The sequence below is a fragment of the Motacilla alba genome, chromosome 4A, assembly GCF_015832195.1.
Source record: "Motacilla alba alba isolate MOTALB_02 chromosome 4A, Motacilla_alba_V1.0_pri, whole genome shotgun sequence".
NCBI classification, from domain to species: domain Eukaryota; kingdom Metazoa; phylum Chordata; class Aves; order Passeriformes; family Motacillidae; genus Motacilla; species Motacilla alba.
Window position 1 is genome coordinate 7,213,273 of NC_052045.1, and position 16,722 is coordinate 7,229,994.

The 16,722-nt window shown below is 45.2% G+C and overlaps 1 protein-coding gene across 1 annotated transcript in view; it reads left to right on the forward strand.

Annotated features, from left to right (window-relative positions):
* The window catches only part of GPC4 (glypican 4), a 66,487-nt gene that overhangs the window by 35,459 nt on the left and 14,306 nt on the right, over positions 1-16,722 (forward strand). The window contains exon 3 of the mRNA XM_038164683.1: positions 9,079-9,470. Coding sequence (XP_038020611.1) covers positions 9,079-9,470 — 392 coding nt within the window. The remainder of the gene's footprint in view (positions 1-9,078; positions 9,471-16,722) is intronic.

Consider the following 16,722-nt stretch of genomic DNA (forward strand, 5'->3'; position numbering starts at 1 on the left):
AACTGGGTACATAAATTTCTTCCAATAACTGGCATGTGGCTGAATCCAAGAGACTGGTCAGGAGAACATTGGCCAAATAGCTTCCAAGCTCTGCTAAAACTGGAGGAAAAAGCCTGTAATTAATTTTTGAATTTAGTTTTTGTTGTTCAGATAACCCTTTGCTTCCAGCTGCTATCGCCAGGTGCTTAGTTGTCAGGGAGGTGTTCTGGTGCAGTGGGGTGCATAGCTGGGATGTATTAATAACTTGGAAGGACACAGAGGGGACAAGAGAAAGCTTTTGGTGGTCTCCTTTCTGCTGCTTCAGGCAGTGTGGAGGCAGACAGTGAAAGATGAGCCCCACAGGTGCCCAGCCTGCTGCTCCTATAGTTAGAATTTGGCAACCCATCGGGGTGCTCTGCCTTACCAAAATAACTGCCCTTTGGGGACCTTCATCTCACATTAACTCTTTTACTGGAAACTGCCTGTGGGAGCAGAGACCTGGGCCCTCATCCTGCTCCTTTGGCAGGGTCCCCCCATGTCTGTGGCACCCGGAACCATGGGGTCAGTACTGGCTGCCAGCACGTTCATATCTGCAGGAGGCAGCTCCAGGTGTGTTGGCACAGCTGGAGCACTCAGTGGTGGACCTCTGCTGTGCCAGAGCTGCATGGAGTTCGAGCTTCTGAACAAACCTGTGTGGTGGGAAGAGCTTTCCACTTGCCACCCACCTTTAGGTGAGTGCACTGATGACCATGGCATCATTAAAGCACAAATAATGGGGTGGTTGGGTCTCTGCTGCCACTCACAGTGAGGTGAAAGCACAGCCTTGTTCTGCCCTTCCCAGAAATGGATGGCAACAAACCTCACACCAACCAGGGCAGAAAATGTTGGGAAAATTTACCTCAAAGAGGCTGTAGTGGAGAGGCAGTCCTTTGGACTTGGTTTCAGATTGCTGCTTCCCGAGGACAGGGAGGGAGTCACTGAGGAGAAGCTGGAGGGAGCAACCACCAACACGCTTCCTTTAGAAAATCCCACTTGTGGGCTTTTTGTTTGTGCTTTCCCACTCAGTGCGAGGGCAATGAAACAAATTGTCTGCTGTCTGTGCCTTGGAAGTTTGTTTATTCTTTGTTTTTGTTCAACTGGCTCCTCTCCATCTGGAGGTTTTTAAGGAGGTACATACACCACCATGATTTTTAGTGTTGTTCATTGAGAAGGGTGGTGTTTGTCTGACAGTGGTGAGAGCCAGACCTCTCTTTTGGGAGGCTTGGAAAGATCCTAAAGTCAAGTTCAAGTTACCACAGAAGTAGGAAATCTCATGGGGTGAGGTGAAGGGGGTTCCTGCCCTGTTGGTTAGGAAGGGAAAAACAACATACTAGATCTTGTAACTAAGCAAAGATTTCAGCAAGGGGCAAAAGGATATAGTATATGGGCTTGGGGGGAATCAAACACTCTTATGTGATCTCAGGTCAAAGCTGTTCTGCTCTTAAGGTCAAGTAAACTGCTCTTATCCCTTTGGCTTTTTTTCCCAAAAGCAAAGATGCAGGAACAGGCTACAGGAAACGTGCCTGGTGCTCTCTGGTTACTAATTGCTGTCAACCAGTCAATGAGCTATTGTTTGGCTATTTAAAATTAACTCTCTCTTCCTCCTTCCTTCACAAAGGAGCCACCAAGCCTGTGTGCATAGTCCTGGTAGCTGCTGCCCTGGATGCCCATTTTGGTGGTGGTGGTTTGGCTTGGGGGTGTGATAACCCACTGGTACAGGGCTGGAGCTATTTTATTAGTGTTTAATGTACTGTAATGTCTTAGTGTCCAGCCACTCACATGCTGGCTGAACAAATAAGAGGCAGCCCCAGCTGGAAGAGCTCTCTGTGCAAGTGTAATGAGATGAGGGTAACTGAGGTAATGGGAACAAGAAAGACATCCCCACTGTTCAGTAGTGCAGGCCCTCCTCACACTCTGACAGCAGTAGGAAGGGAGGCTTAGGAAAGCATGTACCTGTGAAATACCTTAGCGAGTGTCCCAGAAAGTTCCTTTGCGTTGGGAGGGTGTGGGAGGCAGCCTGAAGGAGCTCACTTGCAGGTGGAGTTTGGGCTGGGATCTTGGTCTATTGGTACCAAATGGATGTGGGGCAAAGGCTGAAGCACCTGAAAAATCACAGGTGTGGCTGAAGAGATTGAGGCACGGGTGCAGTGAAAATTAGGCATGGGGGGAAGTAGAGGGAAGAGCAAATAATGGAGGAAGAAGAAACAGCTGCAGGGAGGTGCCTTGAGGAAGAGTTGTTGCAAGGAGGGGGATAGAAATGCTGGGAATGGTGGACCTGCTGCTTGGGGAGGAGGCAACATGGAAGCAGGGGGAGAAAACTCAGCATAGCTGACCAAAAATGGGATTTGTGAGCAGTGACTGTCCCTGAAACCAGGAATGAGGAGGCTATGAAGTCTGGGCTCATCCTGCTGCATGGGATGTGGCAGAGCAGGATGGACTAAGAAGGGACCCAAGGGCATTTCTCACTGTTTTCCTGGTTTGTGGGATGACTGGTATGTACAGCAGGATGCAATGTGCTGCTGGTTGTTTCTTGGATCACAGCCAGCCATCTCCACATTGTCCTCCTCCTTCATTGCTCCTTAATCTCTAATAAGCTCAGTGTCAGTGTGATGGTGCTACGCAGTGCTGTGTGTTGTCTTCTGCCCTGCTCTTCTGGGCTCCACTAGCCCCACAGTGCTCCAGAACTTCTAGATATCTTGTTTTTTGGTGGTTTTGGGTTTTTTTAACCTATGAGACTATGACATAGTTGTTTGTGCTGTCTTGACTTTCACTAATCAAGCAAAGTTCAGGGAGATGTTGTTCCTCCCAGCTCTGCAGCATTCACATATTGTGGCTGTTGCTGTGACACTGGCAAGATTTAAGCCTGTACTTCTTCAAGCCCTGTGAAAGAGTTCTTCTCATGTCAATAAGTGCTAACACATGTTTGAAAACAGGACAGATAAACAGCTTGTGGATCTGCCCTGCCCTTTTGAGTTCATATTCAATAAATGTGTTAACACCATGCGTTCATCGGTTTCTCAACACTTCCGGAAAAAGGTTGTTAAGCTAGGATTTGTTTTTCCCTGGTGGAAATTGCAAATGCTGTATATGCAATAAAGGAAGTGAAGGCATATTAAAAATAATGAAGCTATTCAGAAAAAAATAATTGCTTTTCTCCCTTTGGACTAGGTGGCATGGCTGTGGACGGCTTCAGCCTCCAGGTGAAGAGACCTGCGAAACATTTGTCTCTTTTCTCCCAAATCCATTTATCTGTCTGGACTGAATTTTGCTTTAGACAGTAGGAGCAGCTGCAGGGTGGAGTTTTCATCTGCACCTCTGGAAAACCCAGGGACAGAGCCAGCCCGTCCACGGCACAGCCCATGGGGCTGTGGCTTGGGCAGGAGCATTTGTCTGGGAATCCATCTTGCTGTTGTGGACATTTTATGAGTAAACCTTTTAAGGAGAAAATATAATTAATCTCTTTGTGGCAGTGCTCTCTTGTACACACTAGAAAGCATAATTGTCTGTACAGACAAGCAAATTAAAGGTTTTGCTAAGACAGACGGTCCTTAATTAATCATAATCTGGACAATATATTAAAAGTATGCTCAAAATGCTGGGTGGCAAATTATCTGAAACTAATTAATTGTGCCCATAAAAATTCAGCATGTTCGATATTCGTGCTTGAACCTGGTTTTATTTGTTTTTTAAGGCGGTTGAGTAATTGCACGTCTACCTGGGATCTGTTTGTGTAGTTGATTTGCAAACCTCAAACAGAATAAGGCCAATTGAAAACTCAGCTCTTAACTAAAGAAACCTGGTGTATGGGAAATGCAGCATGTCTGGTGGCTTTTGGGAGCAGAAAGGCAGCCCTGGTGTCCTTTTGGAAGGGCCCCAGCACACCTGAACATGGCCAACAGATGGGTGTCTGTAACAAGTACCTTGGCTCAGCAGCCTTGCTGAACTCCTGGATAACACTTGACCTTTTTTTGCACTGCAGTTAAGATTTCCTTTGTTCTGTAAAACGTGGAGGTTTTAGGTGCTGAGCCCTGGGTCACTGGTGATTTGACTCTTTGCGGTGGCTACAAGAGCAGTAAGTGTGGTGCTGTGGAGCACTGTGCCTCTCTCTGTGTGAAATTATTCCCTGAAATAAATGTGTTTTGCTCCTGAAGATAAAGAAATCGAAAGCACAGCTTTGCACTCCTGCAGTGGTCAGCTCTGGATTCAGCCCTGAGAACTCTGCCTAGGGGAGGGCTGGGGAGGCTGAGGACACCAGTGCTGGGGTCCTGACACGGGGCAGGTGGTGGCAGGAGGAAGCTCAGACCAGGCAGTTTTTTCTGCTTTTTCCTTTGTTGCCAGTGCATGTATGGAAGTGCCAAACCTGTCTGTGGGTGAAGGGGAATGTGCCCCTTTGATGTGTTCATCTCATTTCCAGGAGCTGCCTTTGATTTAGGTAGGACTGTGCCCTGCAGCACTGGACTCTCCTCAGCAAAAACCCTCTTGTATGAAAAATCCCACTCTTGAAATATCTGAAAATGTTAGCACAAGGAATAGGAAAACACTGCATCCCTTCTTACTTATAAAAAACCAAACCAACCAAACAAAAAAGAATATTTTCAGGTGACACCTATGAATCCAAGATCAAAAATATATTGGGTCTGAAAGTCAAAAGAAGTGGATGTGTTGTCTGGAGGTGGGATTTACTCTGTCTCACAGTGGGTGGAGTGAGTGGAGTGTGTTTCTTCAATTAGCTCATGTATCTGCAATTTGGAAGAAAGATTGTTTTGAATTATTCTGGCAGTGGAATCTGATGTCATGTGGAAGCACCTTGGGGAGATGCAGTGCTCTCCTGCACTGGGTTACTGGCAGGGCTGGTCTGCCCTCAAGCTGCAAAGAGGTAATACATCTTATTATCTGAAAAAAAGGAAATTGCCAAGTAACTATGGTTATGTTTCTCAATGTGCTCTTTGAAAGAAGGATTTGTTCAAAAGCAGAGACTTTTTTCCCCAGGATTTTTATTGCAGAGATGGTGCATATGTCACATCCTGACTTTTTACCATTTCCTGACATCTCTAGGCTTTCACCAAGTGGTGGGCATTGAAATTCTACCCTGAAATTAAAAATTGTTAAAAGAATAAACAGAACCCAGAGTTGTAGATTGCCTGACTGCAGATTACTGTCTTTTCTGCCCCTTAAAGTTAATTGCATTGGAAATGTCATCTTCCTTTGAGCATCAAAGCCCCTAGCATGCACAGGATTCATTCTGCAATACAGACGAATTTTAAAATTATTTCTTGACATTAAAAAAGGTTTTGTGGCTCTGGTCCCACAGTGCTGGTTCCCTTAGCCTGGAACTCGTCCTCCTGTGTATCAGCTTGAGTGAGAAGGTGACTTTGCATCAGCAGGACTTGGCTGAGGTGTGTTGAAGCAGTACAGCATGGCCTCGCTCCTCAGTCAGGTTGGACCAGAGCTGGCTGTGCCATGTTACCCAAAGCCTTTTTTGTGGTTCATCCTCTCTGTGTAAGCCAGCCCTCTCTGCAGGCTCTGCTGTTAGTCAGGAGAGCCAGAGAGACCTTGGAGCCTCGTGCTGCTCTTGCAGGTCAGTTTGTGGAACCCTTCCCAACCGTGTGTGTGCCTGTTTGTCGACAAGAGGGGCCAGCCCTTGTCCAGGGAGTTTAAACAAGATAACTGGAGGGAAGAGAGAGCCTGCCATCCCTCCAGATAGCAGTGTCTGAGAGAGCACTGGCAAAGTATGATTTGTCGTCTGTGAAAAATGTTTGCATTTGACAGCTTTTCACAGGAAGCCTGTCAGAGTGATAATTTAATGAGTACAGATTGCTTGCAACACAGCTGTAAAACGTGCTTTTACAGTGCTGTAAAATAAGCAACCGAGGCCTTTGTGTGTTTGCTTTGTTTGAGAACAAGTCAACTTCTAATACAAATGAAAGGTGGTCATTTATTTTACCCAGCAAACAGTCAAGACGTAAGAGAGGAACCTGCCATTTTTCTTCTTGTGGTGGCAAGGTTAATGCTGGGTTATGTTGGTGTTTGCTAATCAGCTCATTTCTGTGAAGGAGAGAATTAGTATCTAATTAGATATAGCGAGTTACTAGTCAGATTAGCATTTAACTCATAAAAAGGACTTTCAGGCTTTTTTATTTTCCTTGCAGGCATTTATGCCCGTAGTTTGCACAGAGAAAAGATTAATGTTCCTTGTGGCGCCCAAACTGATTTCTTGATGTGGAGATAGAAACTGAGGATGCAGACCTACACTGTGCCAATAGCTACACTAAAATGTGTCTATAGATGTAATTTAATTGCTGCTGCTGGCCAGGTTAAGAGTGCTGTGTATTGCATGGAGGAAGATGCCATGCACATCCCACTGCTAGGCCCATCCCTGCTTGCTGGTGTTGAGTCCTTCATCCCCAATGCCCTGCTTGACATCACCCCTCCCCTCCATCCAACCTCACCTCCACCCAGGAGCCTCGAGGTGCCAGCAGTGGCACCCTGTGGCCAAGCCACAGGCACTGGTCACCAGGACATCCTGTCTGGCATGTTCAGGGATGAAGGCATGTGCTGGCAGGGGTGGATGCTGACTCCAGCCTGCAGACACAGCCTCCTGCCCTCCTTCCCTTCTTCGTTGGGAAGTGGCACTTGAGAAGGGGAGTTTTCTCTCCATGAAAATGGTGGTTGAAGCTTGAGCCAGAGATGACAGTGCTGTGCATGCAGGCTGCCTCCTTCAGCAGTGCTGCACTGGGCTTTTGGAAGTGCCTGGTTGTGGTGGGAAGTTTTCGTTTCCTTTATTTACCTTCCTTTTGGGCAAGGAGAAGCTGCTGGCGGGAAGGCTGCAGGTGTGCAGGTATTTGCTGCTAATTAGATTGCAGGATTTTCTTCATGATAACTAATGAACATAATTTGGTTGTGGCCCACATGAAAAATTGCTGAGATGAAGAGCTCTAAATCCTGGATACAGTTTATTCAACTTCTGCTTTGGAGTGTAACCAACAAAATGAGTTTGGTCAGGAGAATAAGTTGGTTATGGTAATATGGATATATTACTTAAATAACTTCCTTGGTTTAAAACATTGCTTTGCGTTCTTTAGACTGGTGGTTGGAGCTATCTGGTAGATTTGCCATCAATATAATTTAAAAAATCTAATTATTTCTGAAGAGTTTGCTGATGCATCTAGCAGGTTTTGTGCCTGGTACAGGAGTGTTTAAATAAACAACTTATTTGGTGTTACTGAAATGTCTTAGCAAAGGAAGGAAGTGAGCCTTCAAAATGATTAAGTGAATTAGAAATTAATATACACCGAGCTAATCTCTATAGTATAAACTCAACAGAAAAAAATCTTCCTGGAGAGGAAATGCCAGTCATGGGAACGAAAGTGGAGGTTCCTGCTGATATTGGACAGAGGACGTGTTGGGTGTTTGAAATCAATCTCCTCTTCCCTGGATCATTTCTCTTGTGCTCCTAAGAGGCTGCATTATATACAGCCGTGTCAGGCATTGAACCCCATGACTTTGTTCATCAGGAACTCATGGAATGTTTCAGTTTTTCCAGAAAATGTTTTCTGTGTTAGGCTTTGTTTGTACTGGAGCACTTTGAAGACGAAAATCTGAACTTCAGCATACTTTTAATGTCTTTTAACAAGGTTTAAATTCACACTGGGCCAAAATATTTCCCCCCTCCCTCTTATAACAACTTCTAGCTCTAAGCATTGCTCCTTTGAGGATTTAGAAAACCACAGAGGCATGTTTTATTAAAAAATATTTATTGAATATGAGTCACAGAAAAGCAGAGGTCAGAATCCCCAATTGCTGGTGGCATGCATAAAATAATCTGCTTCCTCACCCTGCTGCGCCCACTCCCAGGGGTGCTGGTGCTCCCTGTGGGGCTGGAGCAAGCAGGCATGAGAGGCTTTGTCCCTGTGGCACCTACCTTGCTTTCCTTAGCTGCCCCCAAGGCCATAGAGCAGGGAGTTTTTTCCAAAATGGCCCAAATGCTTTTGGCCTGCTGGACCCTTCCCCTATTTTTTATTTTATTTTTATCTCATCTATGCCAAATCTCCAAGGCAAAGGCTTTGTGGCAGGGTAGTTTGTGCTTAGACCCACGTGTCAAGGTTGTGGTGATGTGTTCTTGGAGGACATGTTCTTTAAACTGCTTCTGCAGTGGTATCAGCTTCGGGTCAACTTGTTATCAGTGTTGGAGACACATGTGGCACTGTCAAGACATGGCAGCAGCCACTCTGGGCTGTCCAGTGCTCCCAGAGAGTGAACCAAAGTGGGGATTTTCTGTTAGAAAATTGTAAAGATCACAAACCCTGTCTGTCCTTTTTCATTTGAAAAATCTCTTGGTATTGTGCCAAGTGTTTAGCCCTTAGATTTTAAGCAAATTCTGGTATATTTGTGGGGGTTTTCACACTGGCAGAAACATCTGAAGCCCCTTCTGTGATCAGGACCAATTAGGTAAGTAGTCAGGCCTTGGCCTGAGAGATGAACTTGCAGAATGGGAGATGGAACCTGCCGGTAGATTTTTTTTTTAATTTGTTTTTAAAATATATTATTTTTTTTCATTTTTGAGGCTGATTTATGATAATCTTGGAAAATGAATTGTCAAGAACTAGAAAGAAATACTCATTTGTGCAAAACATCAAGTTTCACAAAACCACCTTTATTCTTTCCAATATATTGTTCTTTGAAATTACATCTTTTAATATGCCTAAATGGAAACATCAGAAACTTTTGCACTTTTTGGGTCTTTTTTGCTGACTCTTAATCATGATATTTGTATTTGTATCAGGAGATATTTCACTCATAAAAGTCTTCCAGCCTATAGAGAGTTTTGGGGATTGGCTTAGAGAGTTTTGGGGATTGAGGAAGAGTAATCAAAAATTTTGAGATATAGACATGTTTTTGAGGTATAGACATGGAAAATTTTCTGGGGGAGTCCTTTAATTTTCCATTTCAGTTTGATGATGGTCTCGTTGTGCTAATCCTCCAGGTGAGCAGCGGTTGTAGGAGTGTGTGAACACAGAACCAGTGCCCGTGTTTACCATCTCTTCTCTCCGTCTTTCCTAGAGTTTTTCAAAGAGCTCCTGGAGAACGCAGAGAAGTCTCTGAACGACATGTTTGTGCGGACGTACGGCCGGCTGTACATGCAGAACTCGGAGCTCTTCAAGGACCTCTTTGTGGAGCTGAAGCGCTACTACGTGGGCGGCAACGTCAACCTGGAGGAGATGCTCAACGAGTTCTGGGCGCGCCTGCTGGAGCGCATGTTCCGGCTGGTCAACCCCCAGTACCACTTCACGGATGAGTACCTGGAGTGTGTCAGCAAGTACACGGAGCAGCTGAAGCCCTTCGGGGACGTGCCGCGGAAGCTCAAGCTGCAAGTGACGCGAGCCTTCGTGGCCGCCCGCACCTTCGCGCAGGGCCTGGCCGTCGCCAGGGATGTCATCAGCAAAGTGTCTGCGGTGAGCTCTGTCCCCTGAGTGTTTGTCCCCATGTCCCTTGGAGCCATGACGGGCAGCATCCCTCCCTGTTGTCCTGTACCTAAAGGCGGTGGTGGTAGTTGAGCACCGATGGGACCCAGCTCCATCTCTGTAGGCTGTGCTGTTGCATGGTAGAGTCACGTTCTGAGGACACCACAGCCCAGTTCCCCAGGTGGATGCTTTCCTCCTGTCTAGGGAACAACAACAGCAGGAAATTAAATGCCTTCTGCAGTGGAAATAACCGTGTTTGCTTGTGTAATGGTCATATCTCCTTCTTAATATTGCCTTTGAATTACAGTGAGTCAGGGATGCTACAGGCATCTATTACAGAGCAGCTGATGATTTTCTCCTTGCTCCAGGGGAGAGGCAGTTCACATGAGCAAACAGCACTTTTGTGACAACAGTAAGCTTGAGCCATCTGTGCAGGGCAGAAGCCACTTGTACTCGGTGCCACACATGCAGCACAAGTTAGGCCTCAGGCCTTTATGGTAAAGTCACTTTTTGGGGGAATAAAAGAGCTGTGATGTGTTGGTTACTTAAATGTTTACCTCCCTCTTCACATAAATCAATTTGGAGTTGTTTAAGTGGGGTGACTGCTTTTTTGACATGAGATTTGTCTTTAATTTTGGTCTGGATTGTATGGTATAGGGAACAGTCAATAATCCCCTTCAAGTGATTATGTAAGATAACAAATATTAATGATTTCCTTTTAACAAACTCAGCTCATTTCCTGTGGGCTGTGGAAGATTTATTGTAATCATTTAATTGGGCAGAGAGACGTTTACTTTCTCTCTACCTGGTTATGGAGTAATAAAATGTGAGGCTGAAAGAGCAGACAGGAGTTTGAATCACCCCAAGTGCCAGGAAAAAAAAAAAGAATAGCTGTTCAGATACTATTAGAAGCAACATGCAGTTCTGTAGGCAGTACAAACAGCATCCTTAAATGTGGTAATCATTCAAATTTCTTTGACTTATGGGGATAATATTAAAATACTGTCTCTGAGGATAGGGGAAAAAAGAAGTCTGCTTCCATGTTAATTTTTCTTAAAGAGAAATGAGGCAAAAAGCAGGCAATAGGCCAGAACATGTATGGAAGGGCAAAGAATATTAGCAAGGAAGGAGTTGCTTAACTAAAATACCCAGACTTTAGGAGTGAGTTTTAAGTTAGCAGTGACAGGTAAAGGTCCTTGGACACCTTGACTTCCCACCTAATAGGGATGACTCTTAAGGTAGACTAATGTGCTGCTGCTGGTTGGGGATGGGTTTGTGGAGCTCTATGTGTGACATGTTGGGTCACTCTTACGAGATCACAAAACCTTTCAGCCTCAGGGATGCTGTCCTGGTGACAGGGAGGGGTGGTGGCATATGAAGTGTGATGTCTCTGTGCCAGGCCACTGGCCAAGCCTGCTGACTCCTGGTTGGGGTTTCAGATTTGGCGGCCCTTGTTTTGTGGCTGTGTGGCAGCTCTTGCGGTCAGGGGATGGGGTTTTCACTGCTGCAGAGTGTGGATGAACTATTTGGGTGGGAGGTCTGGCTATTAAGCCCCTGTACAGTGCAATTACTTGATGGGCAGTAAATGTGCATGGCTGAGGGATCGTGTTTATGCTCCATCTGCTCAGAATTCATCAAAACGTCTCCAGACTTGACACGGAACCACAAGGGCTACGGTCCCTGCATCTGTTACGAATCAGTCGTGAACCCGAGGTGGCATTGTGATTTCTCTTTCCCTTTTGAAGATCCTTGAGTGTAGAGTTGCCTTCAACCCTAGAATTAATTGCTCGAGTGTGGAAAGCTACCCAGAGTCCCACGCAGCTGCAGAAATACCTCACGTGCAGTGGACAATCACAGTTGCTCTACTTTCCACTTCAATTTCACAAGTTGCACTGGAAATCCTGCAACAGATTGACTTTTCCAAGCAGTAACAAAAGTCGCTGCTGTCGAATACCTAAGCTTTAGCTGCAGCAGTAGAAGGAATAATAATCTTTCCTGTAGTGTTTTAATCTCATTCAGTGGAATCTAACATGGTGTTTCTGTAAGACACAATGGGAAATCCTAGACGTGGGTTTAAAAGCTGATGTTTTTATGCCTGCTGCTCTGTGGTTGTGTTTTGGGGCTTCCCACATTACATATAGATTAGTCTGGCTTTGCTGAGCTCTATGTAATAACTCCATTGACTTTTCTTCCTTATTATTTTTACTCAGGGGTTGTAGTGGAATGACTGCTTATACCAGGGATTAACTTGGGGGATAAATCTTCATTCTTCTTTATGAAAAAATGTCCAAAGGAATGCAAATTAGTTTTATTTTTAATGTGCTTTGTGACAAGTAAGTTAAAAATGTTTAATTGAAAATCTTCAGGAGGAGAAATACAAACTACTGCAAGGCCCAGCTGTGTACTTTCCTGGGATACTATCAAGAGAGCAAAGAGCACTCTGCAGTGCAATGGCCTTGATGGCTTTTTAATGATCCCAGATATTTTTACATCTTCACTAGGGAGTTGTATTTAGAAGGATATTGTTCTTGTGTGAGTTTGGGAATAAAGGGGTAAAAGAAGAGAGAATATTGAAAAGCTGCAAGTATGCTTGATTTCTGAGCCAGAATGCTAGAAAATAACTTTAAATTCAGCCTTGAATGGATCAAAACCTGTACCACTGTGCCGAAATCCACAAGACAGGGAAAGCTGTACGGTTTTGAGAGAAAGCACAGACTTTTTTCAAACTGTCCAAACCCCACAGTTTTTGATGCTCAAGTCTTTACCCCTCGAATTCCCTTCTTTGGACCCAAAAAGTACAACATTTTCTAGATGTATTCTGCCCAGCAGAGCTGTACAGGATGCTGTTTCTGCCTGTTAGAGATGTGCCCTGCCTCTGAGGTTGGCTGCAAGGGGCTGGGGGCCTCCAGTGCTTCTCTCTGTCCTGTGCTGGTGCTGGGGGCTTTCTCCCTGACCTTCCTGCCCTTGCCTTCGGGAGATGGAAATCTCCCTGTCCCCTAATCACTCTCCTGCTACTTAGCCCTGGACAAGCACTGAAGTCAGCCAGGTTAAATTGCTGCTAGCAGTGACATTTCCTGCCTGGCCAGGGCTGGAAAAAAAAGGGCAAATACAAGGCAGAGCCATGAGTGACTGAAAAAGGATGAGAACCTGCAACTGGGCAGTTCTCAGGCTGCTGAGATGTGATAATTGCATGCCATTAAACTCACAGCCTGGTCGAGGGTCATGACACCTTTGAGGGCAAAGTGCACTGGGGCTTGTAGGGTGCAGGTCAGCTACAGGTATGGGGTGAAGGTCCTTGTTTGTGAGGGAAGAAGTGGAATCAAGGGCTAGGCTCCCTGTGACAGCATTTTGTAGGGGCAGGAGGAGCTGGTAGGGGAGGTCTGGCTGGAGGTCAGCAGCAGAGGCACATGAAGGCTGAAGCATGCAGCCACCCAGCATTGAACCTCTGTGTCTGTGTCACCATCTCTCTGCAGACCAGGATGTGTGGATGTGACAATTCTGCACTTGGCAGTGGTGGTGAGAATTTTCTGGAGCCCCCCCCGGAAAATTATCCTGATAAACTGTTGTTTTGGGATTCTTTTACCACTTTTCCCTCCTGTGTCCTGTAATTTGAGGCAGAACTGCTGGGAGCTCAGGAGGCTCTCAGATCACCTCCTCGACAAGCACTTGTGTGCTGAAAGCCACATGAGATATAACTGCCACCAAAGCATCTGGGCTGCTGGAAAGGGTCTTCCAGCCTATCCTTGGGAGCCCTGGGAAAGGCAGCAGCTTGAAAGTTGTATGCGAGAAATGGTGTTTAGTTTGGAAGCACAGTTATGAGCTGTATTAAATAATGCAGTTTCATATGAGGATTACACCTACTTCCTCCTCTGCTGTCCTCTGGTGACATTGGCAACCAAGAGGAGGCTGCTGGAGATGTCCCAGTGGGTGGAGGATGTCAGTTTTCTTTGTATTGGCATTTCTGCCATAATGAGGTGTAATGGTAGCAGCCAAGGAGGGAATTTTCTTCAAACTATTTATGAAGAGAATTGCAGAGGGGGACAGGTGATTGCCTTCCCACAGGTGCTCCAAAGCTGGAGTGGAAGCCCAGTGGCTTTTTACCCTCTCTTGCTTTGAACTGCCTCATCTTGAATGAGGCACCTGTGGAACACAAGTTGAGCTGTTGGTTGACCTGCTGGTCTGCACGAGCAAACTGAGCTGTGGCTTGTGTCATTTTTGACATGGGTGGTGAATGTGGAACAGCCATTGGCTTAGGAGAAGCAGTGATAAAAATTATAGAACAATAAATTGATAAGAATTAAGGCCTGTATCATCACAAATAGTAGGGCAACGAGGTCTGGTTTTGGTAAAAGTTGTACCCCTAGTAATTACCATTTGAGGATCTAAAAGTTTAGTCAGAGATCCAGCCTGCCTCTGTGCAGTTTTTGCCCTTGGTTTGACTTAAGGGGAATGTGACTGTAATCCTCTTTCAGAAAGAATTTCATGTTCCTATGTCCAAGGGCTACAATATCTTACTCAGGCAAGAGCCAACCTTGCCAGGGAAGTGACAGAAATGGAATATGCTGCTTGCATGCATTGGGAAGGGACAGGAGGGCAGCCCTTCTGCTATGTGGGTAACTAAGAAACAGCCAGAGGAGCTAAGGAGCCCTTTTAGTGTGTAGCAGAGGGACCTCCCAAGGGGCAGTGCTCTCCAGGCAGCAGGTCGCAAGCTATGAGGCCAGACCAAGGGGCTGCCGTGCACAAGGACATTTCCTTCCACATACCAGGGGCAAACATCAATGCAGAAAACAATACCAAGCACTTCTCCACATCAAAGATGACCCTGAGAAGACCTGCCAAGAATGTGACTGCATCTGCCTCAGTTCCAGCCATCTGAGGGCCTGTGCTAGGCCTTCAAAGCATGCTGGAGCAGCAGATTTAGGAGTCAGCTCAGATTTAGAGCTGGGAGTGCCTGGGTAGGACTGTGGATTTGGAGTAGATGGTGTCATGCAGGAGTACTTCAGTCCGCTGGCATGGTTTTGGCTTTTTCTTTCTCTGCCCTGCACTGTGGTCCTGGTGCTATTTTTGAAAACAATGTGAAGGATAATTAAGGATGGTTTTGGTTGTAGATGCTCTGATAAATATCCCTGCTGCTTTACTCATTAAAGCAAACAGAACACTCTTCATGATCCATGGTGTCTGAGGCAGGGAGAGGCTTGTTCCTACAGAGAACGAGCTTGATGTGAAAGGCCCTTTGGTCCCAAGGGCACCATTGGCAGGAGATGCTGAGCCTGGCATTGCTGTGTAAGTGTTCAGAGGGAGAGACATCCACATCAGCACCCTGAGGTCCCCTGTGCCCCTTGTGGGCTGGGATTGCTGTTGGAGAAGACAAGCATGTGAATGTTAAGGCAGCAGCTCGAGTGCCTGGTGCTGTGACTCTCAGGAGCTCTGCTTTTCCTCTTGGCGCTGTCACTTCTGGAGTGGGGGGAGCACACTGTAAGTAGGGAACTGAGCAGAAATGTACTCTTGAACTTTTCCTTGCACGAGATAATGCTGCAGCAGACACTGCCATGGGTAGCAAGTGTTGAGACACAGAGTCATGCAGTTCCCAAGATCACTCCTAAATGTATTCCCTTATGCAAGACCTCAGGGGCCTAAATCTGTGGTTGAACCAGATGCTGTCTAAATTATTAATGTTCTAGCACCAGGCCAGCAAAATTGGTTAAACATGTAGTTAATTCCAAAACACTTTCATTGGAATATTTGGGGTGGGGAAGCAAAGCAGGAGCCTCCTAAGCAATGTTCTGCCTCACAGTGAGCTGAACATCAGGACCAGCGTGTGCCAAGATGATGTTCTTGTGGGTTCTTGCACAACACTGAGAGGAGGAAAACATGATGCAAGTAGGGTTGTGTTGGTCCCAAAAATCAATGACAACTCACTTGTCTAAGATGATTGCTCACCTAGAGCATCTCACAGCAGCTTCAGAGTATGTTTTTGAGATCATCTTTCCGTGTCACTTGGAAGTTACTCTTTCAGTCTTTTATTGCTGTTGTTATTTTTTTGTTTGTTTTTTTTTTTTTTTTGCAAATAAAACACAGTATAAAACAACAGTAATTTCATCACATTTATTTTCAAATTGTTGGATTTTTTGTTTTCTGGCAGCTGTGCTGCTGGCATGGCAACGCTGTTGTTGTGCAAGCGTGGAAAATAAGAAAGCCTGAGTTATCAGTGTTATTATAAATAGTTATTAAAGCTGACAGGATTTTAAATGTTATTATTAACATTCTTGATGTTAACTTGAGGGTAGAATGACAGAATGTAATGTAGCTCTGGCTGTCTGACAGCTGTGGGAGCTCCCTGCAGGACTGTCCATGGTTGGAGCTCTGTCATCTTTCTTCAGCTATTCCTTGCCTTGGGAAGGAGATGAAAAAGAATCTCATTGCTTCTCTGAACTTTATCTGCTTGCACAGATCACTTTATCTTGAGTTTTGGTGGTTTTGTGGTAGCCTGTGGATAAGGCATTGCACTCCATAGGTGTGTACTTTAGTGGTGATGTTTCCACCAGAGGAATGCATCCAGCTGCAATTGCCAGCAAGTTGGAAAAGGCTAAGGGTGTAATAGTTTCCCTCATGTGAAACTCTGAAATGGGACAGGTATAACTAGGTACCAAGAAAAAACTGATTTTATTATGTCAAGAGCATGTCATTTTCACAGGAACATGAATTTACCTTTACCAGTCAATGTAAGTTGGGATGTTACCCCAAAAAAAGTGATACGAAATGTTTGCATTAAGCCCTGAGTTGTTTGCTTTTCACTTAATTTTTGTGAATTTTGTGCAAATCTGTATTTTTAAGGAGCAAGTTTGATAGGAAGATTGGTGCCAAAACACATCTGTTAGCAGCTTTTAATCTTCACGTTTGACAAAGCGTATAGATATGGACAAATTGTAATTTACATGATGAAACCGCAGGGTGATGGATTGCTGCGCTGGTGTGGAACGCCATGGAAAGGAAATAAATTTTACAAGATAAAAGGAAGGGACTGGAGTGCGTTTACTTCTTTTAGAAGCTTTTACAGGGTATGTGCACTGCAGCTACTACTACCTGGGTTCAAATCTACCAGAGTAAATCCCCTCCAGCAAATAAAGCTTTCTTTGGTACTCTGCTTTATTAGAAAGGAGATTACTTGGTTTTGAGGGTCATTCTAGAGTACAGTTTGAATGAACTTGAGTTGCTTTCCAAGATAAACACAACCCCAGAACAA